At 36.7% G+C, this 22,193-nt stretch overlaps 3 protein-coding genes across 4 annotated transcripts in view; 2 read left to right on the plus strand and 1 right to left on the minus strand.

Moving 5' to 3' along the window:
• The first annotated feature begins 1,075 nt into the window (after positions 1-1,075).
• Positions 1,076-3,537, plus strand: LOC124843881 (pyruvate kinase, cytosolic isozyme-like). Its single transcript, XM_047320719.2, has 3 exons — positions 1,076-1,484; positions 1,766-2,227; positions 2,514-3,537. Exons 1-3 carry the CDS (start codon positions 1,263-1,265, stop codon positions 3,324-3,326), a joined length of 1,497 nt encoding a protein of 498 aa, XP_047176675.1. The 5' UTR covers positions 1,076-1,262; the 3' UTR covers positions 3,327-3,537.
• A 454-nt stretch (positions 3,538-3,991) lies between these two features.
• LOC124843883 (E3 ubiquitin-protein ligase SIRP1) lies at positions 3,992-5,420 on the minus strand. Its single transcript, XM_088111190.1, has one exon. The coding sequence runs from the start codon at positions 5,224-5,226 to the stop codon at positions 4,258-4,260; it is 969 nt and encodes a 322-aa protein (XP_087967316.1). The 5' UTR covers positions 5,227-5,420; the 3' UTR covers positions 3,992-4,257.
• Positions 5,421-14,707: 9,287 nt separating this feature from the next.
• Positions 14,708-22,193, plus strand: part of LOC124843880 (uncharacterized) — a 48,922-nt gene continuing 41,436 nt past the window's right edge. For both annotated transcript variants that reach the window (XM_088112290.1, XM_088112291.1), the window contains exons 1-4: positions 14,708-14,977; positions 15,053-15,184; positions 20,553-20,690; positions 20,787-20,837. In XM_088112290.1, the coding sequence (XP_087968416.1) occupies positions 14,885-14,977; positions 15,053-15,184; positions 20,553-20,690; positions 20,787-20,837 (414 nt within the window). In that variant the 5' untranslated portion in view covers positions 14,708-14,884. The remainder of the gene's footprint in view (positions 14,978-15,052; positions 15,185-20,552; positions 20,691-20,786; positions 20,838-22,193) is intronic.

Below are 22,193 nucleotides of genomic sequence, written 5' to 3' on the forward strand. Positions count from 1 at the left end.
AGCTGGGTTCTAAGTGAGCTGGGTTGAAAACTAACCCGCATAAAAGAATTATATTTTTCTTAAACCCAACCCGGCTCAAACTCGTGGTAGGCTGGGTTAACTCGCGGGTTACAACCTATTTTGATCACAATACTTTAAATGTTATTAAAATTTTATTTTGCTAATTTTATACTAGTTTATTGCTTAATATATGATACAATAATAGTTTATATAATGCTCTTAAAAACCTTTTAGTAGAATTTTTAAAAAGCAAAATAAATATATTTGACTGAAAAATATAATTTATAGAATTTATGAATAAAATCACTTAAACTTTAATAGTAATATAAATTTATCTTACTTTTACTCTATCATTTTTAGTTTCATATTAAAATATGTATGCGTAATATAATACTTGTATATAAATTGTATATATTAACAGAAAGAACATTTCAGTACTTTTCATAAAAACAAATTATTTAAGTCATGACGCCATCTTTGTTGATACGATGTGTAAAAATCTAATATTTGAAATTAAATTAAAACTAGGATGGATTATTATCGTAATAACATTATAATTAATTTATATAAAGAAAATAATACCAAAAAAAATTCAAAATTTAAAGTATATCACAATTAAATCATAAATACATGCGAATGGTTAAAATTACGGTTATCATTTGTGAAGATAACCTTACAGATAGGTAGATTATGTGACATTAATCTTTTAAGGATTTTATCATAATCTTTTATCTTCTATGCGAAAACCATGGTTACTATATTTCTCCATTGCCTATATATACAAGGGACTCGTCTCACGGTTTTTACTCCTCTTAATTGCTTCAAATCTTCTTCCTCTTCTTTTTGGTGAATTCAGATTCTTCTTGCTTCAAGTTTGAACATTTTCGAAGCCAATTACACGGTACATTATATTCGATTTAATTAATGGTTGATCACATCACGTGTGAACTTTATGAGCATATTCGTTCTATTTCAAAGTTTTAACCGTCAAAAGTTGATCGTGCATGATGATTTGTATAAGAAAGCACATTGATTTCAGGGACAAATTTGCTTGGGCTTCAAGCTAATTTGTCAAACAAGTTTTGTAGCATCTTGCCCTGCCCTGTACCTACACATATATTCTTGTGCAAGTGTCAAAAAATGGTTCATAGATGAACCCTTTTTCATGTTAATGTAAAGTTCTTATTTTTCGTGCATTATTTGCGTGATCATTTTGCAGGACCAACACGGTACATTGATATCTAAGGTCTGTGGGTGGAAGAATGGAGAAAAAGGGTGTGAAGGCAAAGACGAAGATCGTGTGCACTTTGGGACCATCAAGTAGGTCTGTGGAGATGCTGGAGAAGCTTCTCAAGGAAGGGATGAACGTGGCTCGCTTCAACTTCTCTCATGGCTCTCACTCTTATCACCAAGAGACCCTTGACAATCTCAGGAATGCAATGAACAACACTGGCATTCTCTGCGCTGTCATGTTGGATACCAAGGTTTCCAAACTCTTTCACCTTTTACCTGCTTTTGCAAGTTACTTTGTCATGTTTTTATTCTCGACTTTTTTCATTTTGGTTACATTGGTAAAAGAATACTTCAAGTAGGTATACATATACAACAAATTCAAATGAGTGAATTGTTCTTTTTGGGGATATTCTTTGACGTGCTTCATGGCATTGGTGGTGCTTCTTTGAGAGCTTCATTCTGCATTGATGTTTTGAGAATGATTATTTGACATATTTGGTGTTTGTGTTTATGTTTGAAAAAAAAATGACAGGGTCCAGAGATCAGAACTGGGTTTCTGAAAGAAGGGAAACCTATACAAATCCATAGAGGACAAGAAATCACAATTACAACTGATTACAGTATAAAGGGTGATGAGAAGATGATCAGCATGAGCTACAAGAAGTTGGCACACCATTTGAGTCCAGGGAGTAATATTCTGTGTGCTGATGGGACAATCAGCTTCACTGTCTTGGAATGTAACAAGGAGAATGGCCTGGTTCGATGTCGGTGTGAAAATTCTGCAGTTTTGGGCGAGAGGAAGAATGTTAATCTTCCCGGAGTGGTTGTTGATCTTCCAACCTTGACAGAGAAGGACAAGGAAGACATTCTGGGGTGGGGGGTTCCTAATAAGATTGACATCATTGCTCTCTCTTTTGTTAGAAAAGGTTCAGACCTTGTAGAGGTCAGAAATCTACTTGGAGAGCATGCAAAAAACATACTTCTTATGTCCAAGGTATCATTCCATCCTATTGTCAAATCATCAAATGAAATATCAACCTTTCTTCAGAGTTGCTAAATAAATGCAACAGGACTTGTTTTATTAGAGAAAATGTTTGTTTTTACCTTTGTTTTTTCCAAAATTACCTATAGAAATGTCCTGTTGTTTTCACTTTGATTCCCTTTTCAAAGATTCTCAAGTTACTTGAAAACAAGAAAAAAAGGTTAAAGCAAAAAGCTCCTATCCTACATTGATCAATCTCACAAATTGTACTTATTAGTCGTCTTCTTGTCTTTGTCAGGTTGAAAATCAAGAGGGAATTGCCAATTTTGATGAGATACTTGCAAATTCAGACGCATTCATGGTGGCAAGAGGCGACTTGGGAATGGAAATTCCAATAGAGAAAATCTTTCTTGCTCAGAAAGTAATGATTCACAAATCAAACGTACAAGGCAAGCCTGTGGTAACTGCCACCCAGATGTTAGAGTCCATGATCAAATCACCCCGGCCTACGCGAGCGGAGGCCACTGATGTTGCCAATGCAGTCCTTGATGGCACTGACTGTGTTATGCTTAGTGGGGAAACTGCTGCAGGAGCCTATCCAGACATTGCTGTCCAAACCATGGCTAGAATCTGTTCTGAAGCGGAAAGTTTCATAGACTATGGTGATTTGTTCAAAAAAATTATGGAAACAGCTCCCACTCCAATGACTCCTTTGGAGAGCATGGCTTCAGCAGCAGTCAGGACTGCAAAGTGCATCAATGCTGCTCTAATCTTAGTGCTGACTAGAGGTGGAACCACTTCAAAACTTGTGGCCAAGTATAGACCCAGCATGCCTATTCTTTCTGTGGTAGTTCCTGAGATAACCACAGATTCTTTTGAATGGTTCTGCAGTGACGAAGCTCCTGCAAGGCATAGCCTTATCTACCGCGGCCTAATACCTGTTTTGGCCTCTGGTTCTCTTGGAGCCTCCCAGACTGAGTCAACACAAGAAACCATAAAGTTTGCTCTTTCATATGCAAAGGAAAATGACTTGTGCGCCCCTGGAGATAGTATTGTAGCACTGCTCCGAGTTGAAACCTCTACTGTGATCAAGATACTGGATGTTTCTTAACTGAAGACAAAAGTCTAGGACTAGGACTGATACCTTGTTTTTTTGTTTAGTATTGTTTTTGTTTTTAGGCTTGTTTTTACGCTCTTGTAGTTTATTTTTCAGAAAATAGCTCTTTGCCTCTTTCGGATTTCATTACAGGGAATCTCATTTGGGAATTAAGCATTAATGTATTGTTAGTCCTGTAATTTGAGCATTACAGAATTTACTTTTTGATCTTATGAAAATCTAATTTAGATCCTGTCTTTTACAACAATTAATCTGGTCTCTGAATTTGACGTCACCGCTAATTTGGTTTTTGAATTTGACAGTCAATTTGATCCTTGACATTAGAAATCAAATTCAATGTATACAACAATGAGGGACCAAACTCAATGATTTATAATTGCTAAAGTCTGGGATCAAATTGACCAATGTACAACAATATTAGGGACCATATTGATTGATGTGAACCAAAGTTAAGAACTAAAATATCAGTTAGAGATCATGTGCTGAAAGTAATTTTTTTGTATTTTTAAAAACTAATGTTATTGTTTTCTCGGGAACTAAGCATTAGCATGTTCGTTTTCCTTTTAGATTGGTAAACAACAGAATGCACTATATTTTACCAGAAAATAGTACTGAAAAAATAGTCTTTTTTTTGCAAATATTTACAAACATATGCGTATTTGAGTTGTACAAGAAAGTAAGACTAGGAAATCTAAAACATACATAGAATTAGGAAGGATTTAAGAGGCATGGCAGTGTCTTCTGATGAGGATGATGAAGACTAGACCCCAAAAGGGTTTAATTAAACGGTTAACTGATGCAATTTTAGCCAGAGCATTAAGGTGTTTTAGCTCTCAGCGACTGCGACTGTATCACAATCACAGTAACAGCTGCATCAATCGCATGTGTGCAATTTCCTACAAGCATAACAACAAGAGAGTTTTGATCAGGGAGAAGGAAGAAAATTGCTGAATGATTGCAGCACTGGAAACCAGTTCCTCCTTCCATTTCTTGGTCTCTCTTCTCCAGCTCTGACTAGCTCACTGTTATGATTTTCAGTTCCATTTCCCACATTGGCTTCAACATTTGAATCCTCATATGGCATCTGAAACCTGCATACTGGACAAGAACCGTGAAGTTTTAGCCATGAGACAATGCAATCATCATGGAACATATGCTTGCATGGCATCTCCTTTGCTTCATTCCCAACCTCAACATCCTCCAAGCACACTGTGCACTGCAACTTCTCCTCACTAGTCACACTAGGCAATGCTTCAATTGCTGCCTTCTGTGCTGGAGGGTTCACACTAGCATACCCACCAGGACCAATCTGTGCCAAGTGTTGCAGCAACAAATCAAAGCCAGATCCTACCACAAGGTCATTCAGGGAGCTCCCAACAGCATTGTTCTCATTTGGACTACTTGTGTGGTTCATGTTAGGGCCTCTCACAATTAGTGCACCTTCATTGAATGGATCAATCACAAGTATGCTGCTGCCATCCATGTTCCTATTGTCTTCAAGATTTTCAGACTCAGACACCATCCTAACATGAAGTCCTCTGAAAAGATGCATCATGTAGGATGAAGTTCTTCTTCTTCTTCCAAGCACAAGCTCATTTTCCATCTGCTGCTCAACCTCTTCTTCCTCCCCCCTTGAGCTGCTTCCCCCATGTGGAGCAATCCTTGCTAGAGAAGGACTGAAAGCACCCATCAAACCAAGAAAAATTGGGGCATAAAGTGAGAACACCCAAGCTGACCTCAAGTCAATAACATCATTCTGGTCCCTTAGGTTCTCCATTACCTCAGAAACCTCTGTCTCGCAAAATGGGCATATGTTCTCAGTATCACTAATTGGGTTCACCATTTTAGAGCATATGTTGCACCAATGCACACCTTCCATGTCATTATTCTCCATCTCCCTTTCTGAACATAACTTGTGCCAATCTTTTCCCTTTCTTGTTTATCTAAATGTGCAACAATAATAGCTTATCAATAATAACCATTCAATGAAGGTGCCTTCTTTTCAAAATTTAAACGTATTTGGTAATCCTCTCTAGATACCTCATGTCATTTTCTGGAATACCTTCAAATGTAGCATAGTTGAAGCACCTTCATCCGAGGAAGAGGAGAAGAATCTGAAAGAGAGATGTTATTGCAAAGATCAAACAATGAAATATAAATTAGGGTTATGTGTGATTACCCCATTGGAAAATCAGTTACGTAAAATAAAATGTGGTTGTCAACATACTAATCAAAAGGTTATTCATACCATTTTTATTTTTGAGTAGTGAAAGTGGATGAAGAATTATCATTCCATCGTGTAATGCCATCTTATACCTCTTCCAAATGTTCTTTTTTAGTTTTGGTTTGTTTTAGGTGGGAGGGTTACACCAATCATTTTTTGCTTTATTATGGCTTTTTAAGGTTAAATTAGAATTCAGTTTTTGCTTGATTCGTTATTACTATGCAAAGATATGTTGATTGGGAAGATAAATTTAGAATGTACTCTTTTTTAGCTTGATTATTACATGTTCATTTCAATATGGAGTTTTCTAAATTTAATGAGAACGAATTTAGGAGAAAATTAACCTTTAATTAAAAACTCAATCTTCATATGAAGGATTTGCCACCATGGATTTAGAAGAGATATTTTACTGTGCTATTATGAGCTAATTTAACTCATACTCTTAAACTCCATATCATGCGATTATTGTCCCACCATGGAATTTTAATATGTACTTCTAAATTATTAGAAAAATTAATAATTTTGCATTACTTTGAAATAAAAATTAATACATAAATTAAAAGTAAACAGTGTTATTACTATTCTAACCTGACGATGATCGAGTTTTTTTTTCTATCTGTATTTTTTAAATGTTGAAAATAAAAAAATTCAATTCAATTATATATATATATATATATATATATATATATATATATATATATATATTGAAATATTCCTTTGCATAATGTTTAATTAGTTTACCATCTTTTTTCTTTGTACATTAGAAAAGTCGAATAATTTATGTTTACGCAATTAATTCAAATGTTGATATCATGATTTGAATGCACTTTTCACGTACCACGTCCGGAATATTAATAGATATGTGAGACATTTAAATTAACTAGGAAAAGAAATCAAATTTAATAGGACAAAATTTAGAGAAGCATAAACCATTTATTAATACATAAAAGTAATTTGATATATATTTTAACATTTCATGCAAAATTATCACCAAGGACAAGGTGACAAAAAAAAGTCAAGTTTCAGGTAGTCCAACAAAAAAAATGTAAGTTGGAATGACCTCTTTAACTCGAGAGCCTAATATAATTTATCTCACCCAACTCGATTGTCGGTAAGCCAGTTTGGCGTTCTAACATCATTAAAAAAATTAAATGTAAGATATTTGCCTTCACCCATCCTTGCATGTTAGCTCGGTTAATCCGATAGTCACGCATCATTATAAAAAACCTAAATGTAAGAAACTCGTTCTTGCTCAGCACCCGTCCACCCAATCTAATATGGAATAACATGCCTGAATAGAAAGGAAACTAAGGACTAAACAAACAAGAATGTAAATGGAATTAAAAATACAACAAATGAAAACGAGAAAGGAAAGGAAACTTAGAAGAATGAAGTCACGCCACTTGGAAGGATCCAAGATAAGTGCAAGGCAGGATCACCACTTGTTCTTCACAAGATAAGACCCAAGATTCAGATTAAGAGATAGATTTTATCTCAAAGAAAAAAGGTAATTTAATTCAAATCACTCTTATTTTCATTCAATGAAAGGTGTGTATTACAAAGGAGACCATAGGTTACTTATATAGTACTAAGAGAGGAAGTAAGTTGAGTAAACTAAGGGATGTGGGACTTAGAGACCTTAAATATGAAATGTAACGTATAAAACAGGTTTTAGGTCCCACATCTCTTAATTTTAAATCATCATAGGGGAATATAAGCTACCTAACTAGCGTAAAGATCAAAACTAAAGTTATACAAGAGGTAACTTGCATTACAATCAACTAAAGGAGAAAGACTTATTTATTCTTCTTTCTTTTAATTCAATATTATGTGAAGTCTCACATTGCTTGCACTTTAAAGAGAAGAAGGATATATAACCTTCCCTACAACCAAACTAAGAGAAAGAAACTAGAAAGGAAAAATACAGGTCTATGAAAACCTATGCTACTAAAGGCCAAATTACATCCATAAAACCTATTCTACTCTTTTTATTTCTTCATGTTTTCCTTAGGTCTTGACCCGTTTATGATCATATCATCCTCCCAAGTTGGAAAGGATTTGACCTCAAATCTTGAAAGACTTACACAAAGAAAAGAAATCAGTAACTCTTGGATCAAAGGTCCTTCTACAATAAGCATTAAACTAGAAGAAGGTCTCCTTAGATTTTGATTGAATTTTTTGGTTAAAATTAGGAGACCTATTTTAGAAAAACTTAATTTTTATATTAAGTTAAATGTAAACAAAGAGATAACACTAAATTAAGATGTAGTTTGGAAATTGTTTTTGAAGAATGCAAATAAGGGAAAAGTAAGGTGGGATATTCTCACAAAAGAGTTTGGGAACAAAGAGCAAAAACTTAATAATGGGAGAAAAGTGAAAGAATGGAAAAACTCTCATAAAATTGCTTAGATAATTCAGAATTATGGGTGGGGAATGTGCCTTGAGTAGCACTTCCTCTAACACTCTTGCCTTCGCCTTTCCTCTCACAGATTCTTCTTGCTCTCCCTTTACTTTCTCCTCTCTTTCACTCGTCTCATTTTCTTCTTTTGTTCTCTCATCTCTTTTCTACGTGATCTTGAAGAACCTCTTTATGAGAGATTAAACAATTGAGCTTGAATCACTCCTTTTCTTCACCTCTCTTGGACCTCATTATTAGGTGGTCCTTATGTATATCCTTTGGAGTTAGAGGTTTCAATATAATCTTACACCCTTGGAAAGTAAATGACATCTTATTGGTAAGACCATCATGTTGAACATTTCTATCAAATTTCCAAGGTCTACCTAATAGGATGTGAGTTGCTTCTATGGGTACAACATCACAGAGAACCTCATCTTAGTACTTTCTTATGGAAAATGAAATATGGACTTATTTATTGACCAAGATTTTGTTGGAACAACCGATACCGATTTTGCGCAACGGAAATATCAAAACACAGTAAGATACGGATTGTTTAAAAGCGAAGAGCTTGTTCGGTGAATTTAAAAAATGGTTCCTTTAATTTTCTCTTAAACGTTTTATCAAACAATTGATGAGCAGAAAATATAAAGAGTGTAGGGAGTAGAAAAATCACACAAATGATTTTTATCTTGGTTCGAATCAAAAGATTCTACGTCCAGTCGTTAATCACTATGAAGAGTGATTAACCTTTTCACTAAAAATAGTTTTACAGTTACAATACAGTGATTGACAATAACAGTAACAAAAACACCTTCCTTCGACGAACGAACCAGAAGGAAACAGCTCTGCCAACTTGAAGAGAACCGCTCCGACCTTTGACACACAAAGCGCGAGCTTCTTCTGTTCACAAGACTTGACAATAGCAATGAACTGGCACTTGAGAATTTCCTCAGATAGCATTGTATTCTCAATTAGGAAAAGTTGGTTTCTGAAGTGTTTGGTAAAGGTATATATAGCCTACTGGTCCGAAACTGAAAAGACTCGTTTCAACTGCCAGTGATAATCGATTATTGTAAGTGATAATCGATTATCTGCGAGATTGGGAATAGTTTGAATATTGACATTTCAAATCGGTTGGTCTTCAGTTCTTCAACTCCTTCTACCGTTCGGTTTAACCATGATTGCCTTCTACCATTCGGCTTTTCTTTGACATCGTTTGGTCTTCAACTGCTATGTGTCATTCAGCCTTTTAGCATTGTTCAACTTTCAACTATGTTCAACACCATTCGGTCCTGAACTTGTGTTCGGTCAATGTTGGTGACCATTTGGTATACAACTGATTTTTCGCCATGTTCAACTCTATTCGGTCCTGAACTATGTTCGGGCATGAATAGTGTTATGCCTTCAACTGTGTTTGGCCTTCATCTGATTGTAGTCGTTTGGTCTGCATCTGCGTTCGACCGTTGACTGATAGTGACCGTTCGGTCTTCATATGTGTTCGGCTCGAGTCGTGATTGATTGGTCTTGGTCATGTCTTACGTGCTCTTGGTCATGCCCTCCACTGCTCGGTCATAATTTTACCGCTCGGTCATTACTGACTTTAGTTGTAAAGATTTAAACTTAATACTACAAGGGTCTTCATATTCTTCACTTTGTAGCATCATCAAAATCATTATCTTTTAAGACATCAATGCTCCTCATTGGTAACAGATTTCACCCTCCTCACTTAAGCATTGAAGCTTGTAGGGCTTGGCATGCGCGATAGTAGGTAACTTGAGTTTGTGTACTACGCGTGTGCTGGCCACATTGATGTAACTCCCCTATATATTATCATCGAGCAAACATTGGTAGCTATAAGACATCTAGTGTGAAAAATATTTTCCTTTTGAGTTTGATCCAAGTCCTTGTGGACTTGTCCCAATAAACGTCTTATAACTAGCAGGTCTCCATCAAATGAAATCACTAGAGGAAGAAGAAAAGTGAGAAGTGTGTGAAAGTGAAGAAGGTGGAGAATCATTGGTGACAACCTCTTCTCCTTTAATTCACATTGGCCTTTTGTTGGGGCATGCAAATGCAATATGACCATGGCCTAAGCACATGAAACATTGCATTTTACTAGAGCGTGAAGGTGACTTAGGCTTAAAAGTAGGCACATTTTTAGTAGAATGATGACGAGGTTTATTAGAGTTCTCCTTAAAAACATTTGTATCCTTCTCCTTTGATGATGAATTTTTGTAAAAAATGTCTTTGGAAGCATTTGAAAACTTGTTGCGGTAGGACTCTTTTATTAAAATTTGTTTTTCCACTTTTATAACCCTATGTACCACAACATCCAAAATATCATCATCATGAAGTTCAAAAATATCTTGTATGTTTCTTTTGAGACCACTAATAAATCTAGTTATCTTGGCTTGATCGCTCTCAATTGTATTAGTACAATGTAGGAGCACTTCGAGCTCGCAAACATACTTCTCCACACTTCATCTACCTAGATTAAGTTGTTGAAGCTTAACCAAGAGTTCCCTAAGTTAGTGAGGAGGTATGAAGCATTGGAATAAAATGTGCTTGGAATGTTCCCAAGAGCTCGCATGTGATCCCATGGTGGTTAAGTTCATCCTATATAACCATTGCATGACATATCCCTTTAAAGCTAATGTAGCTAATTTTACACAAAAAAAATTATCTACATTGTACAAATCAAAAACTTGCTCTACTTTAGCTACCCAAACTAAAAAAAATAGAAGGATCTTTTTTTCTTTTGAGAGGTGGCAAGTTCAACTTTGGCAATTGAAGAAATTTATCAAAAGCTCTATCTTCTTTATGCTTCTTGGAAGGACAATGACCACGAGGAGAATGCTTGAGCTCTTTGTGTCCATATCCTTTCTTTCCTTTCATCTTAAACTCGTTGTCCTTCCGCATATTAAGAGAATCAAGTTGATGCTTAATTTGTTAAAGTGCTTTTTCCATGTCCAATTTGCTAGATGCACTCCCATTATAACTATCTCCTTTGGAGAAGGATTGTCTTGAACTTGTAGACATGTTTGCAATACAAAATAGAAGCAAAACTTAGAAAATAAAAGGTTAGAATACCAGCAAAAAATCAAAGAAAACAACAACACACTCCTTGGTTTAATGCACACGGTTTTGCCCAAAAGAAAGGGAATGACCACACCAACTCACTTGTAATCTTCAATCAAGATAGAATTGTTTCTCAAAGTCCTATTTCAGAATACTTAAACAATAAAAAAGACAAGTGAAAGGATGTACAATCAACCTAAACACATACAAGGACACAATCCAAGAGACATACACTTCAAGAGGCCAAAAAATCAATTGAAAACTACCAGACAATGATGTAGAAGGAACATAGTAAAGCAAGAAAAGTTTGAACAAAAAAGTGGCAACAAACTAAAGTACTAAAAGAGACAAAACAACAAGTAATATGAAGGAATCAAAATAAAGGAACAACTGAAAAAATTGAAACAAAAGAATGCACACAAATAAGAAGCAATTACATTAAAAACTATTTGCATACATGAAGAGAAAGATCTAAAAATGAGTGGAAATAATTTGGCATGCTTCAAACCAATATATTCTGTAAATTGATGTAAGTAGAAGCTAAAATATTGATGTCAAACACACACAAGGCCAGAAGGAAGTCTCAGTTAGAAGCAATTAAGCATGAAATTTTTAAAGAGAATTTTTGGTGATTGATGTAGCACTTTTTTTTTCAGTTTCGGCTAAGACAAGGGAAAATGTGTGTGTATGTTTGATCAAAGTGAAATTTGTGTTTGATGATTACTTCTACTAGTGCAAAACATACAAGAAAAGCATACACACTTAAATCCTGATTTGATCCATCTTAATTCAGCATACAAGAATCAATGATGCAAGTGACTCTAGCAAGTGCAATTCATGAAAATTTCTAGAAAACTCCTAAAAAGGAACCACATATGACTCAAATCAAGGGTTAAAAAGAAAATAAAGACTCAATATAGACCAACCAAGACGAAATAATAACTGGAAAGACAAACTAAATAGAATTTAGAAGCCTACTTGTTGAAGACTTCCAACAAGAGTTTGTTGCTTTGATCTTCAGATCTTCTTAGCTTTTTCGTAGGTAGTATTCATTGGTTAAAGTCAACCTCTCAAAGCAACCATGCTTTTTCAGTTCTTTATAAAAAGTAAGTTATACAAACTTTCTAGCGCGACTTTTGATAGAGAGAACATTTGGTGAATTTCTTCTTTGTTTCTAACATCCACTTTTGATTTGTATATGATGGAGCAGGTAGATACTTGACATAGGTAATCTGCACAGAGTCAAGTAGATATGCATGCAGGAAGATATGTCATTTTTCTTATCACTTTTGTTGTGAGACATTGTGCATTTAATGGCATTCGATGCGCGTTCAAAACAACTATAAGCATTTCAAATTTTTATTGGTCAATCAACGTTAGATCGTTTAAGCATTCTAAAGAAGATACTTGTCGGTTCATGAGAGTTTCACCATTTCATGAAAACTTCGATGAACACATGGTATCACTTAGCCTATGAAAGATTTTTCCTTACAATGCCTTATTTAGTAAGTACTTATTTGATTCAAGAGCGCGTTTAGTGAGATATCTTTCAACATGTGTTTTTGGACAATGTTGGTACCTTTTAGTACGTTTACCAAAAACATCATTTTGTAAATCATAGTGAGAGATCATCTAGCTTTCTTTAGCAAAGTATAACACAAGTGCATTTAGCAAGACTCTCATTGATGCATTTCATAGGGAAATCGTTTAATAGTGGGTTTGTTTATGTATTAATACATTTATTAAAGCCTTTCTTAAGGTATTTACATTTCACAAAGCTTTTTCGTAAACACCTTATCTTTTAGCTATATTACTTTTCCAAAGATGACACTCTGTCATATGATCATGTCGTTTATTATTGTTTGTTAAACTTCAAAACATATGAGGACGTTTAGACAGTTTAGTCTTATAGACGCTCTTGTTTTAACAGTGTGAACGAAAATTATTTAATGTATTAACATGTTTTAATATATTATGGGAAATTCAAAGGTAGGCACAAATGTTATATTCAAATAAATGATAAATTATGCAAATGTAGCCTAGCGTCAGCCTGACAGCCCGTCCGATAGCCCGACATGAACCCGTTTTGCCCGATAACTTGGTCAATCCGCCAGCTCAATAGCTGAGTGGGTTGGGTTGTAAAAGTGAACCCATTCTTAAGGGGTGGGCCATCCTAGCTCAACCTATTTTTGGTGGGCCAAATTCAAGTCAGACTTAAAAGGGTTGGGTTAGCCCATTTTGCCACCCCTGCTAAGGACATTATATATTTGCTATCCAATAAGCATAAACAAAATATATTATTACTTCATTACATTTGTCCTAAAAGGTTAAAAGGTAACCAACATAAATTCATGTACAACACCAAGAACAAAACATAAAATGATACAACTATATATCGTGTAGAAACTTAGGTACTCAAATCTTCAACAAATATATCGTGTAGAAACTTATTAAACTATGAAGCCCTCTCACCTTACTCACAATCTTAGGTATAGGCCAATCTTTGATAACCTTAACATTTTCCTCATCAACTTGTATTTCTTTAGCACTGACAACACTAATAATCTTTTTTAGGGTATTCTTTGTATCCATAACTACACTATTTTTTTTTTCCTTTCACATACTTTTACTTCTACCCCCTTTTTTTTTGTTAACTTTGTAAATTTTGCTATCATGAAATTTATAATTTCATATCAAATTACTAGATATGAAAGAATTGCACAATAATAACAATATAAAAGTGAACTTTATTGGCCCACTTCGACATGGATACATTGACAACCTCCAACATCGTAACAGGTACCTCTTTATTCCATTTCAATGTAAATTCAACTAGATTATCAATTTATGCTATAAACATTTATTTTAAATATGTGTGTTTAATGATATTTAAGCAAATTAGTTTTATTTAAAATTTAAAATTTAACATGAAAATAGAAGAAGAGAGGCTGGAGAATATGAGATAAGAGAGATATGACGAAATTTGAACCCTCTAAAGGGTTCATAAGCTCCTCTAATGTGTTTTCGTAAGTCTTTCTATATAGAAATTGGATTGAACTTTGTTTTAGGTTTTTCTATTGCTGTAATCTTCTTTATGATAATGTAATTTCCTCATATTATTTTCTAAATAATTCAATATTTTCAAAATATATTTGATTGTTGTAGAGATCTAAAAGTATTTGAGAAGATGTTTGCTAGATTAAAAAAAGATTCGCATATAATATCTTTTGATATTTATTGATATAGTTAAATAAGATACTTATTTAACAATATCAAATCAAATATCTTAAGATATATTTTTCAAAATTATCTTTAATCATAAACATTTATCAATTATTAAAATCCTTCTAATAATAGAAAAAATTGAAAAAACCGTAAAATTTAATTTTTTTTGTCTCTTCTTAACTTAACAAAATTTCTTCACTTTATATGCTGGGATAGACCTTTTGTGTTCCAAATTATTTATTATTCTTAGATTTTTGTGTTCCTAATTATTTATTATTTTTAGATTTATTTGTAAGGTGTAAGAAACTTTAACTAATTTATTTCTACACCTCAGTTAATTTAACTTAGTTCTTAAATTTTAATACGGTGTTTTTTATAATTTCTGCAATAATTAACTTTTTAAATACAAACGTTATAAATACTATTTTTTCTGGATAAATACACAAGGTAAATGATAACAACGACTTTTTGTAAGAACGGGTGGGTCTCACTGTCCGGGGAAGAAGAAAAAGAGGAAAACACAGCTTCAAAAATGAGAGACAGAGGTTGAACTTACCTACGGAGAATCGATAATTTCGAAAGAGATTAGAATTTCAGGCCCGAGTTGGATGAGTTGAATCGGCGAAAATGGGGGCGAGTCGGAAACTCCAGGGCGAGATTGACCGTGTTCTGAAGAAGGTTCAGGAAGGCGTCGAAGTCTTTGATAGCATCTGGAACAAGGTTCTTCTGTTATTCATCTTCTTCAATTTCGAGTTTCTTCTGTTTCCGAATGACATGTGGCGGTTGGTGAGTTAGGTTTACGACACGGACAATGCGAACCAGAAGGAGAAGTTCGAGGCTGACCTGAAGAAGGAGATTAAGAAGCTGCAGAGATACAGGGACCAGATTAAGACTTGGATTCAATCCAGTGAAATCAAAGATAAGAAGGTGAAGATTATCTCTCTTCTTTTAATCTTCTGTTGCTAATTACACAAACACACACGTGTATATATATACATACATATATATATATATATATACATACATATATATATATATATATACATACATATATATATATATATATATATATACATACATATATATATATATATATACATACATATATATACATATATACATACATATATATATATATACATATATACATACATATATATACATATATACATACATATATATACATATATACATACATATATATACATATATACATACATATATATATATATATATACATATATATATATATATATATTTCTTTCCTTCAATTGATAATACTTGCACGGTCGAATTATATTGTGGGCATGTTGGATACAACCTAGAAGTGGTTTTGAGGCTTTTTTTACTGGAAATATATTCTTTTTCTGGCGGAGAAGCTCCCTGAACCTGTTAAAAGCACTTCTAGCTTTGTATCAAAACACACCCTGTATTGTATTGTTATGAGATAAGGTGAGACTTAGAATCACACCTAAGCTAATATGTCCAAGAGTTCGAGATCTTGGTGGGTCAAACTCAAGGAGTTTCAGAAGAAGAAATGCTTGGGTATTTTCTCCCGGGATTGTGCGACAACATTAGGAATCAGGTTAGACCCCACGATCCCCAGGAGTTAATGGTTGCCATGAAAATTGCGAAGGCTGTTGAGGAGGTTCCGGGTGGCATGAGAGGGGGAAACTTGAATATGACCAAGAATTCGCAGTCTTGGGGGCGCACGACGGGTACGGTGACTCGCGATGAGACCAGTCGCATAATCGGAATCATATTGGTGGTGTGGAGAGTGTAGGATCGGTAAGAAGAGAGGGAAACCCGATGAATGCCAGCGCGAAAGCTAGTGGGGCAGGGGGAAGCGATGACAGAGGTCGGAATGTGCAAAGCCTTCCTAATCCAGAATTTTGGAAGCACAAGGAAGAGGGCCAATGCTTTAGGTGCGGAGGGCCTTTTAGCCCCGACCACCACTATCCTGAGAGGAGTTTAAGGGTGGTTATTCTCACAGAGAAAGAAGAGGAGGAAAAGGAGGAAGGTGTGGCAGACCAGGACCAGAAACCCATGGAATTGTCTACGTTTTCATCAGAGGGGCTAACTCAACCCAAAACGATGAAACGGGAGGGGAGGATTGGAGAGAGGAAGGTGTTAGTACTCATAGATAGTGGCGCAAGCCACAATTTCATTAGTAGGGTTGGCGGAGGAGCTGAAGCTGCCCATGGAGGACACGCCACCCTATTCGGTGAGTCTGAGTGATGGACAAAGAAAAAAGACTCGTGGGTGTTGCTAGAGGGTAGTAATTACCCTGGCAGAAACTTAAGTGAAAGAGAAGTTCCATCTGTTTGAGTTGGGCGGTGTAGACATAATTTTGGGTGTGGAATGATTAGCCAAGCTGGGGAAAGTGATGCTGAACTGGGGGGAGATGACCATGATGTACTAACAAGGCAGAACAAAGGTGATTATTCAGGGGGATCCGACTTTGGTTAGGAGATTGGTGGAACCCAGGTCATTACTGAAGCTGACAGAGGTGGAGGCTTGGACTTTGGTATGGGACTTGGGCCAGGTCGAAAGGGATGATGAGTCAGGGGAGTATCCAGAGCTAGAAGGGATTCTGGACATTCACTCCCAGGATTTCCAGGAGATAAGGGGGCTGCCCCCAAACAGAGAAATGGTGCATCAAATTCCCTTTGAGGAAGGGGTAGGCCCAGTAAACGTGCGTCCATATAGATACCCAAGAGGTGTTAAAGGAGGTTGAGGAGGATGAGGTGCTGAAGAAGGTGATAGCAGATATTTAGAGGGACCCCAATGCTCATTCAGCATACAAAGGAAGACGGGTGCTATCTGCGAAATCGGTGTGGATAGCTTCTGGCTGAGTTCCATTCGACCAACACGGGAGGCCACTTTGGAGTGTACAAAATGTACAGAAAAGTAGCCCAATCTTTGTATTGGATAGGGATGAAAAAGTCAGTTACATACTTTGTGGCAAGTTTCTTGGTGTGCCAACAACACAAATACTTTGCAACTTCTCCTCAAGGGCTGTTACAACCACTACCCATACCTCACGCAGTTTGGGAGGAAGTGAGTATGGACTTTATAGTGAAGCTGCCAAAATCCCTAGGCTATGATGCAGTTCTAATAGTAGTTGATCGCCTAAGCAAATATGGCCATTTTTTGCCACTCAAGCATCCTTATTCAGCTCAGACAGTAGTAGAGGTGTTTGATAAGGAGGTAGTGAGGTTACATGGGATCCCGGTTTCAATTGTCAGTGATAGGGATCCCTTGTTCTTGAGCATTTTCTGGAAGGAGCTATTTAGGATGCAGGGAACCCAACTCAGGATGAGTACAACGTATCATCCTGAGTCAGATGGCCAAACCGAGGTGTTAAACAAAATTTTGGAGGGGTATTTACGGTGTTTCTGCTCTGAGCAGCCAAAGAGTTGGAGTGCAATGCTGCCTTGGGCTGACTACTGGTATAATACTAGTTATCAGGGTGCAGCCAGGTGCACACCTTTTGAGACGGTTTATGTAGGGATGCACCTTCCTTGAGCATATTCGATTAGGGGAAACACCAATAGAAGCGGTTGCCCAAGGACTGCAAACAAGAGACGAAGCTCTCAAACAGCTGAAGTTTCACTTGACTTGAGCTCAGGATTTAATAACCCAGCAGGCGAATAAAAGGAGGCGACCGACAGATATAAAGGTGGAGGATTGGGTTTACTTGAAAATCAGACCTCACAGGAAATCTTCCATGCCATCAAGACTCCATCTGAAGCTACCAGCTCGATACTTTGGTCCTTTTCAAGTGGTGCAATAGGTGGGAGAGGTGGCTTATAGGCTCAGGTTACTAGAAACAACTAGGATACACTCAATCTTCCATGTATCCCAACTTAAGAAGGCAATGGGCGAAAAGAAGTTGGAGAGGGAACTGCCACCTGAGTTGCAAGCAGAAGAACCTACGTTTTGGCTAGCTAGAATCCTGGAAAGCAGGCAAGTGCAACAAGGAGAAGAGATGGTTCAGCAGGAATTGGTGGAATGGCAAGAAGGAGGAAGAGAGGGAGCAACCTGGGAAGACAGGATTACTATCAAGGATCAATATCCCGATTTCAACCTTGAGGACAAGGTTGTTGAGGGGGCGGAGGGTAATGTTAGGAGGTTAAGAGTGTACAAGAGAAGAAAGAAACATTAATTTCCTAACTCAGTTAGGAAAGGCGGGAATAAGAATGGATAAATAGCAATTGTATAGTCTTTTAGAGGGCTTTTGGTTAGTTGTTGTTTCTAACAGGAATTTTTAATCCTGTAGGGGAGGTTAAGCTCTCATTGGTTCTCTGTACATTGTTTCTTGTCCCTGTTAATACAAGAAAGGCTATTCTTTGTGTTTGGTGTGTGATCTGGAGTGTGTGTGTGGCTGTCTGTTGAGGTTTCTTGAGTAGAAACCTATCATACACCCATGATCCTTATCTTTTGGTATTAAAGTGGGTGGACCCTTCTATCTAATGCTTTACTTGTTGTGTCATACGATGTATGAATTGTTGAGGGATTTGGAGGGTCATGGTAGAATTGGTACACCCATGATCCTTATCTTTTGGTATTAAAGAAGCCTACCTCCAGCAAAGAAAACCTGATGCTATGGGAATGCACATTTCACTCTAATTATCAAACACTATCAATTTTCTCTTGATCTTAATCAATATTTTGTATCTGTTGATGCCTATTTCTTTGAGTTTATTCCATTTTATACATCTATTTCTTCTGATGAAGACATATGCAGTCACTTTCCCGCCTCTGTCAATATTCCTTCATCACCACAAGATTACTCTACCATGCCTCAAATGCTTCTCCAACACCTCTTCAGGTATATCAATGCCAACCATGACCTATTAACATTCCAACGCAAGACCCAGCTTCGATGAATAATGATATAGTAGACCAATCTTCTGTTCTTGTTGAAGAGTGCTCTACGTTCTTTCTAGAGAGTTCTCAATTTTGTTTAGAATTTGAAGGAAGAAAAGGTGTCAGTTGAAGATGGTTTAGGTCACGTTGCTAAAAGATATAGGAACATATGAGTGATAGAGCTCTCTCAAATGTAGTCTCTTTTATTTATCTCAATTGGTATCAGAGGGTTGATCCTGCTTTGTTGGTCTTAGTCTTTGGAGAAATATCCACCGTTTGTTGTTGTCTGCCATTGTAATTTTCTTTGGTAACCACTGGATTTGGAGTGTCTCTTTATGTGATGACCAACCCTATAGGTCTTTAAAGTTGAATCAGCTTCACGTGTCACCACACACACTCTTGTTCATTGCTACTAGGTGCTTAACATCCACGCATTGACTTCGGATGTCCTCCATAGGTCTCGTTGGACCTCTCGTCTTCGTTCTGACTGAAAGTACTCCATTTTTGGTGTGGTTGAAGATCAAAACTAGTGCTCTCTTTTTGTTTCTTGTTGGCTGTTTTCTTCTCTGTCAACAAAAATATCTTTTGGACCTGTTGTCTCCTTCTTTGAAACTCCTACCATTACCTCTTAAAGATTAATGGAAAAAAGTTATCTCTCTTTGTTTGTTTGAATTGAACTTCGGTTCCTCGTCCAAGGTTTCCATTATCACCTTAAACAAGACGAGAGTAATGACAATATGTGGAATCCAAGTTATTGGGTACTCAGATCGTTTAAGATGTGCAACTACTTTTGGAAAAAAGGCTTAAAATATATTTGCAAATGATATTCAGCGCATTTACGTCTCTACCAATAGGCTTGCCTCTCTTAAACAAACAGACCATAACATGATGTCTTTTATTAGTGAAGCCCAGTCTATTATTGAAGAATTAAATACTTTCTTGGAGGTTTAGTCTTTAGACAAGATCTAGAAGATGCTGGACAATTTCTCTAAGGTGATGATCCTCCGTGCCATTCTTCCAAACTTTGAACATGTTAAGATTAACTTTTAAGAGGTCTCAAAGTCCATTGATGGAAAGTTTGACAACCGAACTCCTTCAGGTTTCAACACTTAAGTCTTATCCTATATTTTGATGAAGTATTTTCTGGTTAATACGAAGAAGATTGGTTTTTATTCACTTTGACTGAATGATAAATCATAGAAAATCAGAGCATATTTTAGTATGGTTCAGTTAAGTCTTGTTTGCTATGTCTTTTCTGTTCATCGTTTCTATATTGCATTTTTTTTTCTTCTGGTTGTACTTAGATGGTGGTATTGCTGGATTGACTTGTTTAAGTGGTATGAAATGATCTTATACTAAAATTTTTATTTTTAACTTGATTTTGAATTTGACATTTGTTTGTCTTTAACTCATTGGGACATAGGTTAGTGCCTCGTATGAGCAGGCTTTGGTGGATGCACGCAAGCTTATTGAGCGTGAAATGGAAAGATTCAAGATCTGTGAGAAGGAGACAAAGACAAAAGCATTCTCTAAAGAAGGCTTAGGTCAACAGCCCAAAACTGTGAGTTTTTAACTCAATATTCTTTTTTATTTTATATATTTTTGGACTTTGTAGGTGTATTTATGACAGTTTTTCATTCTCAATCCTTTGTGACAGGATCCTAGAGAGAAGGCTAAATCGGAGACAAGGGATTGGTTGAACAATGTGGTATAAAATTGATTGCCATGAATAACTATCATTTTTACTTTTGTTTTTCTTGAATTTGGTTTGTGTTGAATATAGTGAAAAACTATATTTGAATTAATCTCCCTTGTGTAAAATACACACATAGGGTTCTCTATTTATAATAAAAGAAATATGGGCTAAGCCCAAAATACAAATGAGAAATAATAACAAACTAAGTAAAAGATAAAAGATATAATATATCTAACACTCCCCCTCAAGCTGGAGCATACAAATTGTATGAACTAAGCTTGGAATAGATGAACTTAGTGTTGAACTAGATGATTTGTCTTCAAGAGTGTGAGGCAAACATAGATGGACTAACAGCAGCTTGTGAAACTTCAACTTCAAAAGTGGATGAAGGAGAGCCGTGTGGACAATGATAAACTGCAAGGACTGATTCCCAATCAATGATGGATGAGTGACGGGATCAACAGTAGTAGCTGAAAGCTAAGAGCTACAAAACTGCAGGGACTACACTAAATCCTCATCAATGATGGATGGGTGACAGGATCAACAGTAGTAGCTGAAATCTACAAAACTGCAGGGACTACACCCATATTTATGTGACTTGCAGTGTCTTGGAAACGTACTCCCCCTTAGTGTGAAGGTGGAAATGTGAAAGATCACAGTTGCTGAACCACTAAAACAAAACAAAATATTAAGCTACAATGCTGAAACAAAGACATCAAGATATGTTGGAGGTCCAAGATTCTTTGCTGGACAACTCCCAAGTGGTGATACTCAGCCGTGTATCACAAGAAGATCGGGCTAAACTCTAGCATCGAACAACGGCAAACAGTGCTAACTCTAGCACCAAACAGCAGCAAACAGTGCTAACTCTAGCACTGAACAGCGGCAAACAGGGCCAAACATCGGGCTAACTCTAGCACCGAAAAGTGGCAAACAGTGCCGAACAGCGGCAAACTAAACGGCGCCGGACAGCGGAAACGGCACCTGGACAGCGATCAATAGTGGCTGGACAGTGGTCAAACGGCGCGGACAGCGGGAAACGGCGCCTGGACAGCGGGAAACGGCGCGTGGACAGCAGCAAACGGCGCGGGGACAGCGGCGATGGTCTGGTTGGCGAGACCGACTCCGATCATCAAGTTGGGCAGCCATGGAGAGGGAGAAACCCTAAAAATTCAAAGTACTCCGATTGATGCAACGACCACAGATCCAGAAAGAGGGCGAAGAGGCGATCACGGCAGTGCTGATCGGCGGCGGAAAGCTCCGGCGACGCGCCGGCACGCGCGCCGGCAGCGGCGGCAGCGGTGACTCTTGCGGCGGCGCGTGAAGGCGCGTGAAAGGTCCGTTCACCGCGATCTTCATACCACGGTG

Source organism: Vigna umbellata, chromosome 4, assembly GCF_029865625.1.
Source record: "Vigna umbellata cultivar VRB3 chromosome 4, Vumbellata_1.0, whole genome shotgun sequence".
Classification (NCBI taxonomy): domain Eukaryota; kingdom Viridiplantae; phylum Streptophyta; class Magnoliopsida; order Fabales; family Fabaceae; genus Vigna; species Vigna umbellata.

What these genes read in the sequence shown, in the direction of transcription:
- LOC124843883 (XM_088111190.1), bottom strand. Translation starts at nt 5,226, where the DNA reads ATGGAGAATAATGACATGGAAGGTGTGCATTGGTGCAACATATGCTCT.
- LOC124843881 (XM_047320719.2), top strand. Translation starts at nt 1,263, where the DNA reads ATGGAGAAAAAGGGTGTGAAGGCAAAGACGAAGATCGTGTGCACTTTG. An exon ending in CTGTCATGTTGGATACCAAG is followed by an intron (nt 1,485 to 1,765) that starts GTTTCCAAACTC and finishes AAAAAATGACAG; the next exon opens with GGTCCAGAGATCAGAACTGG. An exon ending in ACATACTTCTTATGTCCAAG is followed by an intron (nt 2,228 to 2,513) that starts GTATCATTCCAT and finishes TGTCTTTGTCAG; the next exon opens with GTTGAAAATCAAGAGGGAAT.